We start from the raw sequence: 22,550 nt of genomic DNA, 5'->3' as shown, positions 1-22,550 counted from the left end.
AAGATGCTGAAGGGAGTGGAGCATCTCCCATGTGAGGAAAGGCTGAGGGAGCTGGGGCTCTTGAGCTTGGAGAAGAGGAGACTGAGGGGTGACCTCATTAATGTTTACAGATATGTAAAGGGTGAATGTCATGAGGATGGAGCCAAGCTCTTCTCGGTGACAACCAATGATAGGACAAGGGGTAATTGGTTCAAACTGGAACACAAAAGGTTCCACTTAAATTTAAGAAACAACTTCTTCTCAGTGAGGGTGACAGAGCCTGGCCCAGGCTGCCCAGGGGAGTTGTGAAGTCTCCTACTCTGGAGGCATTCAAAACCCGCCTGGGTGCCTTTCTGTGTAACCTCATCTGGGTGCTCCTGTTCCGGCAGGGAGGTTGGAGTAGATGATCTTTTGAGGTCCCTTCCAATCCCTGACATTCTGGGATTCTGTGAAACCAAGGACTGAACAAGAATCCAAACCTTTTATCGTGTAACTCTTAACAGTGCAAAACACTCGAGCTGGTGTGCGTATGGAACCACAGGTACATCGTGACTGTCCAGCGAGACCGGTCTGTTTTAACACCTGTTGTCTTGTGACTTTTCAGGTTGCGGAAGAGCAAGGTCAAGAAAACCCTGTAGATCACGATCCCATTCACGATCAGAGTTGGTACTTGGACCGATCGCTAAGAAAACGCCTTCATCAAGAGTATGGAGTTCAAGGCTGGGCTATTGTACAGTTTCTAGGAGATGTAGTTTTCATTCCAGCTGGAGCTCCACACCAGGCAAGGACGAGGGAGGGACATGGTTGCGGCCTGGCTGCGTGGGCAGACGTTTGAGCACAAGGCTAATTCTTGTTTGTTCTCTCTAGGTTCATAATTTGTACAGTTGTATTAAAGTTGCAGAAGACTTTGTATCCCCAGAGCATGTCAAACATTGCTTCTGGCTCACTCAGGAATTTAGATATCTGTCGCATACACATACGAACCATGAAGATAAATTGCAGGTAATTTACGGATGCTCTAGATGAACCCTGTCCCTCCTCCCTCTGTCAAAAACAAACAAAATCCAGAACAAAACAGCAAAACAGTCACCAAAAACCAACAACCAACCCTCACCAAACCCATAAGGTGAAGATTTAGCTCTCCAGAACCCAAGTTGCTTTTGCATTCAGATCTGCTCTAATGTATTGGATCTTGAGGAATTCCTACTAGGTGTAGGATTTCTACTAGGAGGAGGAATTTCTATTAGGTGTACTCTAGGTGAACCTGTTTCAGCAGGTGGGTTGGACCAGATGATCTCCAGGGATCCCTTCCAACCCAATCCTTTCTTTGAATTCCCATAGGTTTTTATTCGTTACAGTTCTTTAGTAGTTTTGAGGATGTCTTCTGAAGCTTCTCCTGAGATTCTTTTGAAATGCTTCCTTCTTCCATTTTACATTTTCCCTTTAGCTGAACTCTGGATGATCTTGGGCTACACATTTTCAGTTGATATCCTGTTAGCATCGGAGCCTTGTTCTCACAAGTGATTTGTGTTTAAACTGAAAGGAGAGTGCAGAGGGTGTGGGGAAGCTGTGCAGGCGTGTTCTGCATGCCAGTCATCCAACCTGACCTTAACTGCGCTGTTTACGTGTCAAACCAAAGCCCTTTTCTCCCCTCCCAGGTGAAGAATGTCATATACCACGCTGTGAAGGACGCAGTCGGGATACTGAGAGCTAACGAGTCCAGCCTTAGCAGACCGTGAAGCAGAAAGCCTTAACCACACACTATGAAACAGAAGCGTTGGCAGCTGTTTTAACTACTCAGTCAGGACCTCTGTGGACTTTGAGATTCTATGAATGTTACCTCATCTTCCTTTCGGCAGTACCAGAGGATTGTGGTACTATGTTCTGTGTATTCTTCCAATGTTTACAAACCTGATCTGTATATGTAGTAATATGTATGGACTGTGGCATACTGTGAATGCTCAGTTGCAATAGAACTTTATATGGAGTTGCTCTCCAAACTGTACAAAATACCTCCTATAGAACTGTCGGAAACTATTCCAAATTACTCATTTGAAAAATATTATTCAAGACATTGTAAAGCTCCAATTTTTAAAATGTATTTTGGGGTGGGAGGAAGTATGGAGTCACCCAAGTTAATAACCAATTTACATAAAAAGAAGAATGCGGTTCTGGAATTTCACATTAACATAGAACTAGCATTTAAAAGTAGCTTTAAGCTATTGTATAGTAAGATAGAGATGGGGGTTAACCATCTTTAGGTAAATGTATTTAAATTTCTAAATGTTAAAAGAAACTTTTAATCGAATGTCTTCTGTTTGAAACTGCTCTTTAATTTGAACTGATGTTTGATTCTCTGGTTTTTAACACTGAATGGTCTACATAAAATTCTTCTATTTCAGACATTGGTCCTTGCCTGGCTTCTTCAATTGACTCCTTACAACGTAATTAATTCGATGCAGCATTTTGAAATGCAAGAACAAGTTGTGTAGCACATACTGTTCATATAATTTCTTAAAGTATCTGAGGGCTTAGGGTGTTGAATTGAGTGACAGATCTCTGTATTATTTATATATAATCACTTTTTTTTGGTTAACCACAGCATGATGTAGCTCGACTGCTGCTTTTCTGTCACTGCCAGTACAATGGTCTGTACCAAATGAGTTTTGCAGGTTGCTCTAAAATGGCTCAGACTGAAAACATCATAACTTAAACCAGAGGGGTCAGGAGTGGAGAAGTGCATCTCTTCCCTGCCAAGATAAAGGAACCTTTCTGTTATTGGTGTCGTGTTCTGGGCAGCTCTTGGGAAGAGCCAGGCAGGAGGGGAGCCTCCTAGTTACCCAAAAGTCACTCTCCCTCTAGTACTTCACCTGTTGCTAATGATCAGCATGAACTGTTCAGTCTCAGGTGGCTTTTGTTTTTCAAATAAACTTCCTCTTACCCATCCTGAAGTCTCCACAGTGGAGCTGAGACAGAGGGGACTTGCAGGGAGCAGGAATCTTCATCAGGTTAGAATAAAATGGGACAGTAAAAGGTTTGGCTGCTGTGAGTAGGTACATCTGCTTCCTTCTTCTCAGAGGGAGACACAAGCAAGGAACTGAGGCAGGTGGGAGGCAGCACAAGCACTGGGGTGTTTGTTCGTCTCCTGTGAGGAAATGTTCTGGCTTACTTGGCTTATGCTGCCAGTTTAAATTCTGCTGAGCAAAACCCCTCTGTGTTCAGAATTTCACTCTGTCTCTACTTGCTGATGGTAGATATGAGCCTGTTTCTAGTCACTTCACCTGCTTCCATAAGGAAAAGCAATTAACGCCTTTTAGATTTGGCATTTTGCGTTTGAACTAGTTAAGTATCCTTAAAGGCAACACTTCAGCTGACTGATCTCTCTTGCAGCATCAGGTCTGAAAATATGGAGATGAAACAGCCAAATAGCTTTTCTTGGAGCCAGCTGAGTGTTCATGGGGAGCAGAGTACAGGTGCACTGCATGAGTCACACTGACTGATCTTACACGTGTGAAAAGACCCATTGTTGAAGCTGCATTCTGAACTTTCTTACCACTCCACTGTTGTTCAATGTTTTTCTTGTAGCATTATCTACCCATCTTTCTGCCTTGTCCTCTCTGGATTTTTGAGACCACAAGAAACAGTTCCATGTGCCCATTCTTATTAGGTTTAGGGTGGAGATGAAACACTTGAATTGCACTGTTCTCCACAGGAGTGCTGGGGTGACCAAGCCGGTGTCATCGCTGCCTGGGTGACCTTCACCAGTGCAGAGGTGAACAGTTGCTTTTTACAGCTGAAAGGGGAAGTTGCTGGACACCCTTCAGCTGTCTGTGTGCCTGGTCTGTTCTCTCATCCTTGCTGTTGGAACACAATTATTTAGAGACTTAGTTTTCTTTCAGAGTCTTCCTTAAAATTAGAAACACCTTTGCCTGTGAGGCTTTTGTGTTATTGACACATTTGGGCGAGTGACGCTGTGGATATGTGCTCTGCAAACCACCTTCTGTGAGGCAAAACAGCTTTTTATTGAGAGGAGACACCTCTCCTTGGGTCTTGGATTCCCTTGACCCTAAAAATGGACCACATGAGCAGCAGGTGTTTTTTTACCACTGGGGAATGTGAAGGGATAGTACCTGGAATGATTTGGAAAAGGTTTGCAATGTGTTAAATAGCTGCTCTGACTGAAAGCTTTTCTTTAAATAAACTGTGAAGGTCATAAATGTGCTGAAGACAGAAAAAAAAGGTGTTATAAAAACCAGGAAAAGGTGTTATAAAACCAGGAGAGGGAGCTGTCAGAGGTGAATATCGCTTGTGAATTGATACAAACTAAACTAATGTTAAAAGCAGCTTTAATAAAATCTGTAGTGATTCAGAAAAACAAAGATCTTACACCACTGCAGGGTTTTGGTAGCAGATTAAGCCAAAGTGCCTTTGAGGGAAAGATGCTACTTGAAGCTAAGAATGTATTTTCAGGACTTTATATCTAAAAATACATGACGTGACACCACCATTTCACCACAGCCTCTCTGAGGGGAGACGGGCTGAACAGAAAGAATTATATTACAGTAGTTTCTTGGAGAACACGCTCCCCAGGAAGCAAAAAATATATATATATATTACATAAAGTATTCTCACATATTAAGTTTTGTATTTTGAATGTAGGACAGAATATCCTATTGCAAACAGAAAGAAAGGCAAACTGTACAGCTGCATTGCGCCCTTAGCTGCGGAGCGTGGCCAGGCGCGACTGCATGGCTTCGATGTCCTCCTCCTCGTCCACCGCGGCGGCCGCTCCCATGGGCTCGGGCTCCGGGAGAGCGTCTGTGACTTTACTCGGCGCTTTGCCCAAGGCCCCTGCAAACACCAAACAGGCTCGTTAGTGTGCGCTTGGTCTTCATTTAATAAATTAAATATGATTCAACCTGTTGTTCTGTTAGAGGACACACACGGGAATTGGCCTGGGCTGCTGGCTGGTGCAGCAGGTGGGAAGGAGCTGCTCCCAGCCAGGAAACAGGGTGGAAAAGAACAAAACGGTGTAAAAGAATGAAACAGGATGTGACAAACACAAGAGGGCAACAAACCAGTGGGGGACACAGGTAACAGGCAGGAACTGGGGAGCTGTGCTCTCAGCGTGTCACAGTTGAACACAGCTCCAGTACTTGCATTTGTCACACCGTGTCATGAGAAACGCAGGTAAGGAGCATTAAGTCAAGATTAAGTCAAATAATTAAACCAGTAGATCATTACTTCATCAGCTGTAAGGCAGGAATCATAACCTGAGGACTCAAGATAACACAGCTGAGTTTATTTCCTGGCTTCATTAATAATTGTATCTCTAGTCAATCAATCACAGAGATGTCACCTTGTGAAGAGGATCCACTGTACAAACACTGATCTGTAAAAGCATCAATGAGAGCGCTGCAGCGACATCGGCTGCTCTGCATCACTTCACTTTACTGAGTGACCTTCCCAGCCAGTATTCCCTGAGAAACCAGTTTGCCAGAGCACTCTGCCCACTGGCAAAGGCAGAGACACCGCGGGGAGGGCGCAGCCGAGTCAGAACAGACAAAGGTTTAAATTGCTGCATCTTACTGACCGGAGCGGGGGCTCCGCTCTCACAAACACCAACTCACCAGCTGTAATTTCAAAAAGGATTTTGTCGATTTCCATCTCTGCTTCCTCTTCCATTTCCTCCTGATCCTCCAGGCCCTCGAAGGTGTCCTCCAGCATTTCCTCTATAATACCAGCCTGGCAGAAAACAAACAAGGCAGCAGGTGATGCCTCTGGAAACTGCAGAGTAAGTAATTCCTGCTTCTGAGATGAGGTGACGCCTCTCCAGGTGTTTCCCAGCTGCTCATTCGCTGCTCCAGCTTCCTGGATCAAGGCCATCCTGTTGCACAAGGGTGGCCAACACACCTGCCTGGAGCTTAAGCTGTAACATGCTGTAAAATCGGGGTTTGCCACAGCTTCCATTTTTGAGCTTGAAAACATTCCTCTGCAGGGCCTGTAGGTATGGCCAAATTGTTCCCACGCACAATGGCAAAATTATTAAGAAATAAGCTGATTTGACTTCAACAATCTAGAGTGGTAAGAGAGGGGAAAAAGCAAAACAACTGTGGTAGTTAAAATAAAAATAACCATGACAATAAGTAACGTACTTTAAAATCAGAGCACCTTCAGCACACGGAGATACCACACCAGATGTTTTATAGCTGTATCAGAACACCTACCTCGCCCAAGGTGGGACTTGCAGCTTCCCACTCCACAACAGGCTGTGTTGTGTCTTTTGTAATGAACATTTTCACCTCTGACAGCAGGAAATTCAGTCTCCCCAGCACAGAGTGGCTCAGGACCATGGGTGACAGCATGAACCTGTTCAAGCCTCAGGCTCCCCAGCCCTTGGATGCCTGAGCCACAACCGCTCCGTACGATCTTCCTCCCTCCATCCTCAATCTGAGCAGCTTTTTTTGGCTTCAAGCTTTACACCAGACGTGTTTGCAGGTATCACTGAGCCAAGGTTTTCCCCAAATACAGTAACCTGTTAGAAAGTCCCCAGCTATTAATGTGCTGCTTTAATTCCTGTTTGTTAGCACTCACACAAGCCTCCAACAAAGGGGCCACCTGTGGTGGTTGCAACCCCACCCAGGACCACTTGAGAACCTGGATACCCAAGGGAAAAAAAAAGGCTATTTTGGGGAAAAACAATTCCCATTATGCAAATGCAATGAGATGAAGCGCTGAAGCAGCAGCCCCCGTGTTCCCAAAACTCCTGCCGAATGGGAAAAGGCAGCAATGATCAGTCACTGCTGCCAGCCCAATGCACCCATGGCTCCGCAATACCCGGATCGTTGCCCCAGCAGCATGGGATGGAACAGTTCTGGTCACAGAAAAATGGTGGAAAGCATCAGAAATTATCTCAGAGTGGAAATTTACTGACTCAAATCAATGATCTTGTAACCCTATAAATAGTGATGCTAAAGTGAGACCTTCTGATCTCTCCCGGATCCCCCCGGGCTGTGACCGGCACCTCCCTCTGACAGGGATGCCCGAAAGGGTCAATTTTGTGAAAATGAACTAATCAACTGCTGACAATTCCACGAGGATCCAAAGACTGAACTCAGCCCGATGTGACAGATTTCTCGAGATCCAACAAGTGTTTGCTGAGAAATGTGACGCTTATAGTGAGTAATTTGCTAAACTCGAGGGGGAAATTTTAGCAATAGGTATATCTACCCATATATTACACGTATATTCACATATCCATGGATTAATGTGTGTTAGTTTGTGATTTATAACCCCGTATGCATGTTTTATTCCCATATTTACATGTGTGTGTATAATTTATGTCTTTTGTAAGTACAGTGTGACCCTGCCATCATCAAATCTTTAAGTTGCTGTATCGATTATAACAAATGACTTTAAATCACTTTATTAATTACCTGCTGATTAGGAGTTATTGGAAACCATCTATTAGACTTGTGATCTACCTCAATAAACCTCCAATTGCTACTAAAGCAAAAAAGTGTTACAAATAATATCAATTTTGCGACAACACCAAAGCGTTTGCACTGCAAACAACCACCTCCTGTTCAGCCAAGCCGGATTTCTGTTCTGGATCTTACCTTCATCATCTCTTTGGATAACTCCCTCATCGTTGCTTGGATTTCAGGGATTTTTACTAGATTTTGCATAGCTTTCATCACTTCTGTGCTCTTCTGCAATGAACCTGCTACTCTCAGGACAGCTGTGAAGGAGAGACAGAGAAGCTTAACAATCCCTGCACCACCCAGAGCAGAGAAATTACATCCTGCGTACACAGATAGAATCACAGAATCATAGAATGTCAGGGATTGGAAGGGACCGCGAAAGCTCATCCAGTGCAATCCCCCTGCTGGAGCAGGAACACCCAGATGAGGTTACACAGGAAGGTGTCCAGGCGGGTTTGAATGTCTGCAGAGAAGGAGACTCCACAACCTCCCTGGGCAGCCTGGGCCAGGCTCTGGCACCCTCACTGAGAAGAAGTTTCTTCTCAAATATAAGTGGAACCTTTTGTGTTGCAGTTTGTACCCATTACCTCTTGTCCTATCATTGGTTGTCACCGAGAAGAGCCTGGCTCCATCCTCCTGACACTCACCCTTTATATATCTGTAAACATTAATGAGGTCACCCCTCAGTCTCCTCTTCTCCAGCTCCAGAGCCCCAGCTCCCTCAGCCTTTCCTCACACGGGAGATGCTCCACTCCCTTCACCATCTTTGTTGCCCTGCGCTGGACTCTCTCCAGCAGTTCCCTGTCCTTCTGGAACTGAGGGGCCACAACTGGACACAATATTCCAGGTGTGGTCTCCCCAGGGCAGAGCAGAGGGGCAGGAGAACCTCTCTGACCTACTGACCACCCCCTTCTAATCCACCCCAGGTACCATTGGCCTTCCTGGCCACAAGGGCCCAGTGCTGGCTCATGCTCATCCTGCTGTCCCCAGGACCCTTTCCCCTACGCTGCTCTCTAATAGGTCATTCCCCAACTTACACTGGAACCTGGAAATTTGTTTGTATTTAGGCATTTTAATTTTAAAAAGAAACAGATATCCCACTCCTTCATTCTTGTCTACCTTCCTGGAAAAGCTCAACTTTGACCCACATTATAACATGACATTTCTAAGTGAAGATACCAGTCCTGTGTGATCAGCTGGAGCAATCCAGGTCTCCTGCCCAGAGATTTTAGCCCATGTGCCCCCGGTTCATAAAGAGCCAGAGCCCCTGACGAGGGTTTCGCCGGCAGAGCCACAATCCAGCTCCGCATCCAACCGCTGACCAAACTCGTGAGCAGTGGAAACTTAATTCTGGCAGCTGTAGTGTGATAGTTTCACAGCAAAAAGTAAGCTAGAAAATGAATACTGGAAGCAGATAAGCTGGAAATAAGCGTAGTTTAAATGGAATTTAACAATACTCTTTTCCAGAGGCTACTCTAATAATATAAGTTATGAGTTCTTCTTGTGGATGTTGATATACCAAGAACAAAACGCAATAAATGAGGCTACTTCGAGGTCCTGGAATTGTGCCTTCTAACCTCGCAGCTTCCCAGCTATGCAGAACTCACCTGTTTGGATGTAAAATGGTCACTCCTTAACGAAGCAAAATGAAAGTACAGCATATGTTACTTTTCATTTTAATGCTTCATTTCTTTAAGAACATCACACTTGTGATGTGAACAAACTAACAGAAGCCTTGCCTTTAGCCGTCATTTCCTGAGATGAAGCCCCAGACTGAATTCCAGATTCCTTTCGACTGCCCAGGTAACCATTACAGAACATTGCCAGTAAGATGAAGATGCTGGTACCAACATTAAGGAGGAGGCTGCTTTGAGTTTTTCCTTCTGAATGACACTTCAAGCTTCAAGGATGGTCCCTCCTTCCCCTCCTGAATGTTACATTGAAGGTTCACATTGCAACTCCTGATTCATCACTCACCTCGTGTTAAATCTACCAGCAACATGCTGGGGTGGGGGAAATCCTGACATTTCAGTAGCACCTTAACCCTCAAGGTCCTTCCCTGTCTTTAATTCTCTCTGCTCTGCTCTTCTAACAGCTTAAATGATCTAAGGCTGGAAAAATACCGCAGGAAGTCTGTTACAACAGGTTTCTGATGTGGGTGAGGAATGAGGGAAATACCCCAGTACTGGGGGAGCACAAAGGACTGAGGAGGGTTTATGGGGAGCCAGGTATTGAACCACAGGGAAAAATCGATTCATCCACATCAAGGAAATCAAACACTGCGCTCCCATCTCCATTTAGGACTTGGTAAGCATCCTAAGACTCACTAGAGAAACAATAATTGATGAAAGGAATAAACCACCTGTTACAGATCCTGTCAAAATCAGTAACAGGCTCCATGGGGACACAGGGATTTTCAAGCTGCTTAAGAATACACACTAGAAATGTGCCCCCAGCTACTGGAAGAGAATTCTGGTTCAGAGCACGTGATTTTCATGTCACTGCAACCCTCAGGCTCCAAGGAAAGGTGTTAGATTGTCTGATGAGCAGCTAATTAGAGGAAACATAGAGCTAGTGAGGATCTGGGGGACCCCAGGAAGGTAACTGGGAGCTCCCTGACTACTCCAGAGCCCAGGGTGGGAAACCTATGCAGACAGAGCATTGGGGAAACAATCTCCGGAACATCCTGCAGATTAATGGGGTTATTGCCTACAGGGATATAGGAATCAGTACGGGATGGAGGGGAAAAGCACATTTTTTTGACCAACAAAAACTTATTATGGGAGATTTTAAGGGGATTGCAGGAATGTGATTGAACATCAGAAACTTTTTATGGCTTATTTAGAGGAAAGACAAAGAGCAAGGGAGGGATCAAGGAACTGCTCTCTGGACCTGCTATGGGAAGAATTTCCTACGTCCTGGAGCCCACTGGGATCAGCTGCCTCGCACAAGAGCAAAACTGCTTCCAAATTCAAGCTCAGCCTGCGCTCGACCTTGGTGCTGAAAATAGAAACCCGGACATCATCTCTAGAGCTAGAGGAGTCATTGCATTCGGGCTCAGAAGCTCTTACCCAGCTGGTTCTTCATCCCCATAAGAACAGAGTTCATGTGAGCTTTGGACGCGTAGAGCTTGCTCACGGCCTTTCGAGAGCGGATCAGTTCCTTCGCCAGGATCACACACACGTCTCTCTGACCCTTTTTGGCAGCATCCTTTATCGACCGCTTCACCTTCTCCTCTTCCCTCTGGATATCTGGAATACAGAAAAACAGAGCAAATAATGACAAACTGCTAAGGATTTGGAAGAGAAACACCATTTTGTTTGGGTATATTTTCAATAAAAGAATGATTTGTGTTTGATTACAGATCCCCTCTGTTGCTCAAAGACCTTGCTCTAGGCTGATTTACATGTTAGCTGATTCATTCAGCTAAACATTGATAGGAAAATTCTCATTACTAAAGATCCAACTGTGTAATATCCTTCACAGTTCTGAGTACTGGAAAGGACTATCCAAGAAAATCACTGTGTGAAGCTGAGCTAAGATTAATTCTTAAGAAGTAAAAAAGGTGCAGTAAGAACCAAGCACTCTGAGGTGACTGTTACAACTTCGGAACAACCTCCTGACTATTAAACTGGCCTGATACATATACATATATATAATATACTCACACTGTACTGATTTGTTGCTTACAAGATTAACTCCTCAGTATTCATCACCAGAGAGCCCCACTGCACCACGGAGGGACAAAGTTGTCACAAGGATCATAAAACTAGAAATTTCGGAAGACAGCCAGGCATTTTATTAGCAAAAATACTTACCTGTCAGGTTACATCCAAAGCTTAACCATATGACCACCTTCAAGGGAACCTGAGGGCTGTTGTAGGTGAAACTGTTGTGTTTCTAAATCCCCAAAATGTTATTTTTTTTGAAAAAAATGCATTCTGAAAGATTGTAGAAGGCTGATCTCTCAGAGACTAGAAAGTTTCAGATATACACTGCCTTTAACAGAACAGCATAACGGCTTATATAGTGAATTGATAAGGGTGTGCCCACAACTTTGAGAGTTACTTAGAACCACACATTTGTTAATTACTGCCAAAAAAGTCTTCATTCTTGTGGACAGACTTAATTATCCCCCCATCAGGCATAACTCATTGATCCTCAACTGGTTACCCAACCACATTTATACTTGTAGGAGTTAAGGTCTTGGAGTTTCTACTGCTCACAGTTCAAACACACTTGCATTAGGTGTTCATATCAACTAGCATATTCAATTTATAAGCTGGCTGCCTGCTGCCAAAGCTATGGAGAATTTCTCAGCCAAAACTAATATGCTGGTTATTTGTTAGATACAACTTAAAACAGTGTTCCAGCTCTCCTGGTATCCAGCTACATTCAAGAGCTTTTTATAAGAGCATGCTGGAGCAGGAATACTGAACTAAGCCTGCACTAAATGAGCACCAAATAGTTGGATTTGAAATATTAGAGACTAAATAGGCTTCCTTAAATAATGAGGGTTTCTCTAGCAAGTCTGATGTGACTGTTGATAAACCTGTTTTGTCAGTTAACATTGGCAGTGCGGCAGGAGGCACGTACCTCAAAAAGCTCCAAATAAACGCAGGAACAAGTGGGGGCCATATCAACCCCCTTCCTTTTCCAGACTCAGAAACTGATGAAACATGGAGCTAAGAGTCCACAAAAAAGTTCTCCTGAAGTAAATAAAGAATTCAGATAACGAGGGTTAGGTTCACCTTCCTACAAAGTTGAAGGAAATTACCGAAGAATAATTATTTCTGGTGAAGGCTTTGTTCAAATTTAGGGGTTTTTGAGTGTTCTTGATTTATTCATGACAGAAGTTACACACAGGCAAGAATCAAGTTGCCCTTTTCTAAAAATAAAGGCATCAATACACACTTTCTGATGCTTTTTGATTTCAATAAATCTTCTCACACGGGAGCTTGTGGACTCTGTACCAGATGAATCATTCTCTCAGTGCCATTCAATGGCGCCTTTATCCTAAAGGGTTGGCAGAAACCTGCAAGTTTGTAATCAGGAAAACATACTCCTCGCTGCTTCCCCACTGTTATTTGCAGAAACATCACGAGGTTGAAGACATCTGCAAGTCAGACATGGGAGCGAGCCAATTTCCAGGTCAGAACACGAAAGAAAACACTGAAATGGCGCAGGAGAAACCGGAAAGCACCAGGAGCACCCCAGCAGCACTGAGAAATGACAACATGCGCTCTGGCAGGCTAAAAACAACCACAAATGTTGTGTTACTACATCCAAACTAGCACAGGGTGGCCCCGTCTGCTACTGAATGCTTTGCACTCGCATGACAAACTGCTGAATGTGAGACTGGTGGCACAAATACACGAGAAGAGGCAACTGCATCACTGAAAAGCAACGCCAGCTACGCACCTCTAGTGAGCCCAAGTCACTACACGGTCCCTCTGTGGCTCTGCCAGGCACAACAGTGGCACAAAACGCCGGCAAGAGGGACCTGCGAGCTCAGTAAAGCACAAAGTTACTGTATTCCTATTACATATTAACTTCAAAAAGTCAATTCTGAAGTCACAAGGATGCTTTTCATTTCTTTGAGGCACCCATGCCCTCAAAAGTACCCCGCAGCATGCAGACATCACGACAACGGCGAAAGTCCAACAACAGATGGTTCGAAACAGCGCGTTGCTGCATCAGAAACCACGCGGATGAGATGAGCCAAGTGTTGGAGTGATCCCAGCTCAGCCAGTCCCAAGCAGATCTGAGTGTTGTCGGATCACAACACATCTATAACAGCACAGAGAAACTCAGGCCCCAGCCTAGCATCCTTACTCAAAAATTATAGCGATTTCTTGCCTAAGTCTCAACTGAAATGATAAAAGCACGGCAGAACCCAGCTATAGTTGGAAATCTGGGGAAAAATACAACCTTTGGCAGCACGTGGTTGTTGTCTCTCAGCAGCAGCCTGCTGGTCTGATGAGTGCCCAGCACAACAGCCTACACTCAGTTAGATGTGGAATCCCAGCACAATACGGGCATCACAAAGATATTCTGTAGTTTATTTTATTGGAATCATGAGAATAGCAGATGGCTGGTGGTTAGTCTGAGCTCTTACATGTTGAGCTGTAGTTCTTGGAATGTAACCCTCTGAAATGCACAGACAGACATATTTAGAGCTGTTGCAATGATTAGATTTACATCCATGTCAAAATATCAGACTACTGCCTAACCCAGTGTCTACACAGGCCATCAGAATTATTATGGCATGCATAAAGTTGAGAGAAACCTGAAATTTCCAGAAACCATCAACAGTTAACACATGGGTCATTTGCTCCCATGGAAGATTTGACATCTAAACCACACTTTGCTACTGAGATCAGCCACATTTCAGCTGCTCTGCGCCCGATACAGCCACACAAAGCACCTCAGAGAATGAAAAACAATTCACAAGCATAACGAGCATCACTGCCCATCGGTTTTCCTGGAAGAGGCACAAACCCTGTCTCATGTGAGGGCCGAGGACAAGGACAGACTCTGTACTGCATGAGCAGCTCTCTCCAACCAGCTCGTACAAATCTACAAGTGGAAGAACACACGCAGGAGCGTGGGGCTGGGGAGGAAAGCGGGAGGGAGAACACACTACTCGGGTCACTCGAAATGGGCACATGCTCGATAACCAGGTGCTGACATAAAATATCCTTCACCAGCACATCCCACAGACTAGTCCTGAAAGCAGGGTAGAAAACAAAAAGAGTAAAACAGAATCTAGACCCAAACCTATTTTCAGATTCTGGGAAGGGAGGCAGAAGCGAGAACAAGAAACTGAACTAGCAGCAGTGTAATAATAGGTAAATCCTCTGCTTTAAGACCTCTTCAAAAGTGTAAGGCCCATAATTTAAAAGCAAAACAACCACTGAGAAAAGTACTTTTTTTCCTCTCTCCTATTTTTAATCTTCCTGAGCAGGCTACTTCTCTTTAGCACGTCCGCTTCATTCCAGTACGTACCCACAGAACTTTCTACCCGTGGAATTACATACATTCATTAAAACAAGATTGCTGAAGTTCTGGATAATACATTTAATTCATCTTATCAAATGGAATTTAAGAGCATTATGTCTTACTAGAAGCACATAGTATTCAGGTTCTTTTGAAAATTTTACTTGGAGAACTTGACAGCAGTGTCATTTTGTAACACAGACTAAGTCTGGCCCCAGGATCACATTCGTCTTCATTCCCGATGCAACAGAGTACCTTGGATTATAAGATTTCACACCCTTTCCCAATTAAAGCAAAAAAAAAAAACTTGAAGGCAAACAGGCAAAGGAAAAACCAAGAATGAAACATAAGTACAAACCTCTGATCTGTCTATCAACCACTCTCATTTCTTTCCTTATCTTCAAGGACCATTCATTGACCTTAAAAAGAGAAAGTGAGTGTTACTTGAAATTCCAACTTTAAAATGACGCTTTTATACTTTCACACAACTTAACCATTAGATATCAAAAGAAGCCCTTCACAATCCACAAGCTTTGAGTTATGAGTCATGTTTAAATGTTTCACTATTCCAATAATAAAAAAAGAAACAAACATTGCAGAGATACCACTGATTACCGCTCTCCTCTGAACATCCAGACAAGGAGTTACGAAGGATGCAATATGTGAATCAGATGCTCACGTCACAGCGATGTCACTGCGCAGAGGGAACTTGCCGCATGGGATTTCCGAGTAAGGCAGAACCTTTGGCACAGGACAGCAGCAGCAAGAGTGTTTAAGTCAGAAGGAACCCCAGGAGGTCTCCAAGCCAACCTCCTGCTCACAGGACCAAGCTCAGAGTCCAGACAGGTTCTTTGGAGCCAAGTCCATTGAGTTTTGACACTGTGCAAAGGCAGAGACTTCACAGCTGCTCTGGGCATCTGTTCCAGCACCTAATAACAATGGGGGTCTTGCGGACAGCAGGACGACCATGAGACAGCACTGGGCTCTTGTGGCCAGGAAGGCCAATGGCATCCTGGGGTGGATTAGAAGGGGGGTGGTCAGTATATCAGAGAGGTTCTCCTGCCCCTCTACTCTGCCCTGGTGAGACCACACCTGGAATATTGTGTCCAGTTCTGGGCCCCTCAGTTCCAGAAGGACAGGGAACTGCTGGAGAGAGTCCAGTGCAGGGCAACAAAGATGATGAAGGGAGTGGAGCATCTCCCGTGTGAGGAAAGGCTGAGGGAGCTGGGGCTCTTGAGTTTGGAGGAGACTGAGGGGGTGACCTCATTAATGTTTACAGATATATAAAAGGTGAGTGCCACGAGGATGGAGCCAGGCTCTTCTCGGTGACAACCAATGATAGGACAAGGGGTAATGGGTACAAACTGGAACACAAAAGGTTCCACTTAAATTTGAGAAGAAACTGCTTCTCAGTGAGGATGACAGAGCCTGGACCAGGCTGCCCAGGGAGGTTGTGGAGTCTCCTTCTCTGCAGACATTCAAACCCGCCTGGACACCTTCCTGTGGAACCTCATCTGGGTTTTCCTGCTCCGGCGGGGGGACTGGACTGGATGAGCTTTTGAGGTCTCCTCCAATCCCTAACATTCTGTGATTCTGTAATCATTCTGATGGTGAAGGACTTTCCCCACAGCCAATTCAAAATCCTTCTGTGGCTGTAGCCCGTTTCCTGATACTGGGCACACCTGAGAAGTACCTGGCTCTGTCTTCACTACAACCTCACAAAAGGCAGTGAAAGGCTTTAGACCCTTGTCCCTTCTCCAAGCTAAAAACGCAGACACGCTGCCAACTCCCGTTTATTACACGTGGGAATCCCAGGTCCCTTCCTGCAGAGCTGCCACCCGCCCCCACGTGCAGGGCTGGTTGTCCCATGTACTCAACCTGGTGCTGCTCAACACCATGAGGTTCCTGCTGGATCCCTCTGTTCCAGCCTTCCTGGCTCCCCAAGACAGGGCATGAGGGAGGTGGGGATCGACCCTTCAAAGAATCACAGACTGGTTTGGGTTGGAAGGGACCTCTGGAGATCATCCAGCCCAACCCACCTGCTAAAGCAGGTTCACCAGAGCAGATCACACAGGAAGGTGTCCAGGTGGGTTTGAATGTCTCCAGAGAAAGAGACTCCACAACCTCCCCTGGGCAGCCTGGTCCAGGCTCTGTCATCCTCACTGAGAAGAAGTTTCTTCTTGTGTTTAGATGGAACCTCCTGTGCTTCAGTGTGTGCCCCAACCACCTCTCTGGGGAAGCAGAGCCATCACACAAGCAGCAGTTGGCAGACATCCAACCCAGAACTTGAAGCACTTGTGGCAAACGCAGAAGCAGAGAGGGGCTGTACAACACCAGGACCAAGAACAGGGAGATAACATCAGTGTACAAACAAAGTGCCAAAGGTTTGTAGAGCTCTGATACTATTTTTGTTATTAGCAGCACAGATTTTGCACAGTATCTAAGAAAAAAACCACAACCTCAAAGTATTAAGATGACCTGTAGTTTGTGGATCCACTTGCACATTGTACCTGCCAGTGCTCCAGCCACTCAAGTCATCTAGTCAGCTGTAGGAACAGTTTCACATAAAAATCACCACGATTTTTATGTGATTTTTTGAATTCAGATAAGAGGTTCTTTTACCTGAATAAGCTCTATAACAGAACTGTAAAAAGAGTGCTCTTCAGTGCACGAGCCCAAGGGAACATAACAGATTCTTAAACTTACTGGTCTCAACAGAAATGCTCTCAGTCATGATGAACAAGACCATGTTTTGACTACAGAGAACAACCATCAGACAAGTTGCCCAAGCACAAAATCTGCTGAAAAAAAAAAAAAATCCAAACGCAAAAGCCCTGTAGAGCTTTGTGTGTACACATTATGGGTGTGCAGAAGTTTTGAAGGGGTTTCAGAAAGCTGCTGTGCCTTTAGTTGACTCCTGCTTTAATTCTAGGAAAAAAAAACCCTCAAAAACAAATAAACAAACCAACCCAACAACACACACACAAATAAAAATAAAAAACAAAAGCAACACAATGAAAAACCATGAGCACCAAGGACCAACTGCAGCCTCCCATCTTGTTCTTACAAACAGAGCAGAACTGTCATATAGATTAGGTCCTCACCCTGATAAGAAGGTCCCTCTTTTGAGGAAGAGACTGAGGTAAAACATGATTGAACTCTGTTTGGCCGAGTGTCATGTCTCCAATGCAATGTCTTCCAGAGATTTGCTCTAAAACTTGTATTGTAGAAGTAACCAACATGCATCAAGCCTTCATGTATAAGCACAATCAGCAACTGTCAAATGCACCACAGCAGGATTCACAGATTCTGTCTCCATGACACAGAGACACCATGCTTCCAGTTCTGACACAAGCAAAAACGCCATTCTCAACAGCATTGCATCACACCAAAGTCAGCCAGCAAAACACTGCACTGAAACAAACCACGTGGAAAATCACTTTTTATAGCTCAACCAATCCAGACTTGACATTAAAAGTATAGTAAACCCCCAGCTATAGACAGGCTGAAATGCATCGCTGGGTCCTCACAAGGGACTCATAGAATGTCCTGAGTTGGAAGGGACCCACAAGGATCGTTGAGTCCGACTCCTGTCTCTGCATGTGACAACCCCACAGTTCACACCATGTGTCTGAGGACGTTGTGCAGTCTCTTCTTGAACACTGTCAGGCTTGGGGCTGTGACACCTCCCTGGGGAGCCTGTTCAGCACTCCAGCACCCTCTGGGTGAAGAACCTTTTCCTCACGTCCAATCTAAACCTCCCCTGGCACATCTTCCTGCCATTCCTTCGGGTTCTGACTGAAGATGTTTGCCTTGTATCATTCATAAATAAATAGAGAGCAAGTATACAAATGAAGCCTGGATGAATCACTGCCACCACAAAAACCTCAATGTCTTCCCATTGTCAGTCCCTCCTGTGGGGCTGGGATTGCCTTCTCCAGCCCTGCCCAGGGACAGCACATCGTGTACAGCAGTTGGCAGATATGAGGTAAGTCTTGTTGCTTCCCCATCATCCAGTAGGCAGAATTAACCTCTTCTTCCATCTAAAGCTGCTCAGTTAGATAAAGGAGGAAATAAATGTCTCATTAACAGGTTTCTCAATATCTGCTGGGGTCTGTGAAGTCACCACATCAGCCTGCAATCCAAAAGCACACTTATGATGGCAAGATGACCTAAGTCACTCCTCCCTATGTGCCAGACATAGGGACAAACAGCTCCAAGAAGCAAACAGCTCCAAGAAGACCCACAGATATGCTGTGTTACTGGAAAACACAACAAGCTTGTCAGTTATGGAAGGGGAACGAGTGGTCAGACATGAAACAAGAATTTATCTGTGTAGTGTAACCACATCATGTACAGTAAGTACTTTGCTGCTTCATCCCACCATTGAGAGCAGCAGCTTCCAAACTCCCGTTCTTTCTGTGGTTTCCACCACCACCCATGAACAGAGGAAACTATAACCAACCTGCGGGTGCTCTGACACAGGCAGAGGAAGAAGATAAAACAAACTATTAAAGGTATACTTGTCACCTAATGCTGTCACCCAACAAGCAAGGACTATAACCTGCACCCCCAGTACTCGGTTGCTACAAAGCAGAAGGGAATATCTGTGACACTAAAGCTCTTCTAAGTCTTGAATTTCAGTGTCTGTCACCTTCTCCCTGTTGCTTTTTTAGTACATCTAATGTATTTGATTTTTTTTCCCCACCAAACAGCGGATGTTTTTAATCGATGCATTAGCAGCGACTCATAAAAGGCAACAGTGAAATCTGTCGGTATATTGATTGTTTCATTTCTCTACGACATTAGAAATCTGTGGTTAGAAGCAAGGCTTACACAGTTTGTCTGCAGACAAAACAACCCCAAAACCCAAGTCCTAATATTTCAGCTATTCATATTTTTAAGGCTTGTTTTGCAACAGGAGCTAGAAGCCCCTAATGAAGCCAGAGGATCTGGAACACAGGTAACAACGAGCTAAAAACCCATGAGCCGCTGACTAAGCCTCCCCACATGGGCCACCCAGGACATGATGCTCCTTTGGCTACTCCTGTGGCCTGAGAAACCCCTTCAGGCCTCTGCACACTCCTGGTGTGCTGCATTATAGAAGAAATCATAGGTTAGTTTTGGTTGGAAGGGACCTTCAAAGCTCATCCACTGCCACTCCTGTCATGAGCAGGGACATCTTCACCAGCTCAGGTTGCTCAGAGCCCCGTCCAGCCTGGCCTGGGATGTCTCCAGGGATGGTTCATCCACCACGGATCTGGGCAACCTGGGCCAGTGTTTCACCACCCTCAATGACAAAAATTCCCTCCTCATGTGCAGCCCGAGGTAACCGAGTACAGGTCCCCCCGTTCGGGACAAGGCCTCACCGGGGCCCAGCGCCGTGGGGACAGCGCTCACCGGGACACCCACCCGTCCCAACCCTCTGGGGCCGCGGCCTCCCGCCTCCCCTCAGGCCCAGGGCGGGTGCACCCAGGCCAGGCCCCCGGCCCCTCCACAGCCCCCGCCCAGCGTCATAACAACGCCACACGCCCAGCCCGGCCCGGCCCCCCGCGAGCCGCACGCTCCCGCCGGGGCCTCACCAGCTCTTTGGGCGGCTTCTCCGGGGTCTTCCCGAACAGTCCCATGGCGGCCACCGCCTCCCGCCGCCCGGCCCTTCCGGGTTCTCGGCCCCGCCCGCTGCCAGGTGCAGAGCTCCCCCGCCCCTTCCCCGCGCATGCGCGTCCTCCACCCCGCCCCCGCCGGCACCGTGCATGCGCCGCCGCTGCGGGAGGGGCGGGGCTGTCGGAGAGCGATCGCCCCGCCCCTCGGGAGGGTCCCGATGGTCACGTGGCTCCCACGGCCCCGCGCCGCTTCACACGGCCCCAGGGAGCCCCGCACAGGACCCCGCCCTTCTGCGCACGGCCCCATAAAGCCCCACAGCGCCCCTATAACCGCGCAGCGCTGCGGGAGGAGCGGGCGCGCAGGATGAAGTGTAGGAGCGTAACAGGGTTTGGATGCGGTGCTTCCACTGTTTACACAATCACAGAATGTTAGGGAATGGAAGGGACCTCGAAAGATTATCTAGTCCAACCCCCCTGCCGGAGCAGGAACACCCAGCTGAGGTTCCACAGGAAGGTGTCCAGGCGGGTTTGAATGTCTGCAGAGAAGGAGACTCCACAACCCCCCTGGGCAGCCTGGGCCAGGCTCTGTCACCCTCACTATGAAGAAGTTTCTTAAATTTAAATGGAACCTCCTGTGTTCCAGTTTATACCCATTGCCCTATCATCGGTTGTCACTGATTAGAGCCTGGCTCCACCCTCGTTTAGGCACCTTCTCTTGACTGTAGGGTGGTGCAGTTTATGGTGGGCTGTTCCTGTTAAGAGCAATAAAAGCAGATGACGGAGCAGGTTACATCACCACCTGCCCTCCCTCAGTCGCACAGATCGCAGGAAAGCACAGTGAGAGAATTCACAAAATCTAGACGCGCAAGGCATGACTCAAACTACACTTTTCATCTTTCCCTCGCAGCGCAGAGAAGACCCTGCAAAGAAAAGCAGCTGGTGGATGTTGCCTGTTTGGTGTTCAGCTGCCAGGGCTCCTTTGGAGATGCCCCACCAGCCAGGCCTGGCACGTCACCATCCCCTGCAGCTCTTTCCACAGCGAAGGGCATGTCCCCTGGCCAATGTGAACCAGCAGCTCAGAGCCACCCGCTGGGTGCTGCAGGGCCAGCTCTGGCAAGTCACTTCGCTCCTTGGACACCAATGCACAAGCTGAGACACACAGGGCTAGAAATGATCACAGATGCACAGACAGAGTGCAAAAGCTTAGGAAGCAATACCCTATACTGTCATTTTTTAATTCCCAGAGACACACGTTTTAATAACATACCAAAACATACAATTCACCTCTGTCCCTTTTCCTTCTAAGACCGAGTACACAATAAAGACAGCTCTACATAGCCCTGACAGTGTTCAAGAAGAGACTGGACAACATCCTCAGACACATGGTGTGAACTGTGGGGTTGTCACATGCAGGGACAGGAGCTGGACTCAATGATCCTTCTGGGTCCCTTCCAGCTCAGGACATTCTATGGTTCTATAAATACACTTCAAAAAGGAGAGATCTCGTGTTGAACTGGGCACCAGCAGTGGGAAAGACAGCGTAACAAAACAGTAATCACTGAGACTGCCAAAGACAGTCAGAGATGATCTAAATCCACCCTCTTTGAACAGCAGCACAAAACACACATCTCCCTCATTAAACCTCCTGAAATAAGTAACCTCACATCAATCACTGACATTTCCTGTTTACAGCTGGTCACCAGCTTCAAGGCACAAGAGGTTAGAGAATAGAACACTACTTCAAGAACGCTTAGCATCTCCGTTAACTCCAGACACTCTGCAAATACCAGCACAACCCAGCCCAGCGAGGCAAAACACGCAAGCAGCAAAACTGCTGACCTTGTTACAGGCACAGTCTTTGCTCTGTTCTGTGGATTTTAAACTGTCAACACGTTGGGTAAGGGCTGTCTGGGATTCTGCGCTCCGCAGAAAACAATCCTACTTGGGTGTTTCTGCTGCTACTGACAACAAGCATTTCATTAAACAAATACATCCGACTGCTTTTTCTTTCCTGCTGGGACTACCGATACTCCACACCAGCTGCTGTATATTTTGAAACAGATGCATCCACCAGGAACCGGATCACAGCAATTTATATAGCCCAGGCTAACGGAGACAAGGGGACCCAACCCGCAGTCACAGCTACCTACTGGTCGTAATTAGCTGCTCATATGGAAGTGCCTTCTGTGGCTCTCCTGCTAATTAAACAGCAGTTTGTGTCATTTATCAAAAGAATTGGACTCATGGAGCAACTGAGGTCATTAAAACAAGTCTTCAGCTGGAACAGGTGCGCATGATGGTTTGCAAACCAGGCTGAACCTGCGTGCAGGAGCTGCCTGGGCCCAGGCTCTGTATGAGGAGGTCAGATTTCAGCAGCAGAGCTGCGCTCCAGAAGCACGGGGTGCCCCCGGGACACAGCGTTGTTTGAACTTACTGCTCGCCGTGTTTGGCAGAACGCCGAGGTGCCAGCGAAAGGCTATGGCGG

At 46.3% G+C, this 22,550-nt stretch overlaps 3 protein-coding genes across 3 annotated transcripts in view; 1 reads left to right on the top strand and 2 right to left on the bottom strand.

The window, feature by feature from the left end:
- Nucleotides 1–2,382, top strand: part of KDM3A (lysine demethylase 3A) — a 34,394-nt gene extending 32,012 nt beyond the window's left edge. The window contains exons 24-26 of the mRNA XM_065837162.2: nt 584–760; nt 847–981; nt 1,638–2,382. Coding sequence (XP_065693234.1) covers nt 584–760; nt 847–981; nt 1,638–1,718 — 393 coding nt within the window. The 3' untranslated portion in view covers nt 1,719–2,382. The remainder of the gene's footprint in view (nt 1–583; nt 761–846; nt 982–1,637) is intronic.
- Nucleotides 1–22,550, bottom strand: part of REEP1 (receptor accessory protein 1) — a 499,521-nt gene that overhangs the window by 115,465 nt on the left and 361,506 nt on the right. The gene's annotated exons all lie outside the window — the stretch shown is intronic.
- Nucleotides 4,309–20,185, bottom strand: CHMP3 (charged multivesicular body protein 3). The gene is made up of 6 exons (XM_065836896.2): nt 20,045–20,185; nt 14,821–14,881; nt 10,535–10,714; nt 7,599–7,720; nt 5,610–5,724; nt 4,309–4,830 (listed from the first exon to the last, which is right to left on the bottom strand). Exons 1-6 carry the CDS (start codon nt 20,087–20,089, stop codon nt 4,697–4,699), a joined length of 657 nt encoding a protein of 218 aa, XP_065692968.1. The 5' UTR covers nt 20,090–20,185; the 3' UTR covers nt 4,309–4,696.

The sequence above is a fragment of the Patagioenas fasciata genome, chromosome 4 (genome assembly GCF_037038585.1).
Source record: "Patagioenas fasciata isolate bPatFas1 chromosome 4, bPatFas1.hap1, whole genome shotgun sequence".
NCBI lineage: Eukaryota > Metazoa > Chordata > Aves > Columbiformes > Columbidae > Patagioenas > Patagioenas fasciata.
This window is presented reverse-complemented; position numbering and strand designations above follow the sequence as displayed.

Excerpts from the sequence above, each read along its gene's own strand:
- CHMP3 (XM_065836896.2), bottom strand. The coding sequence starts at position 20,089 with ATGGGACTGTTCGGGAAGACCCCGGAGAAGCCGCCCAAAGAGCTG. Across the intron at positions 10,715-14,820 it reads GGTTGATAGACAGATCAGAG|ATATCCAGAGGGAAGAGGAG; the intron begins GTTTGTACTTAT and ends TCTGTATTCCAG. Across the intron at positions 7,721-10,534 it reads GGGGATGAAGAACCAGCTGG|CTGTCCTGAGAGTAGCAGGT; the intron begins GTAAGAGCTTCT and ends TCTCCTTCACAG.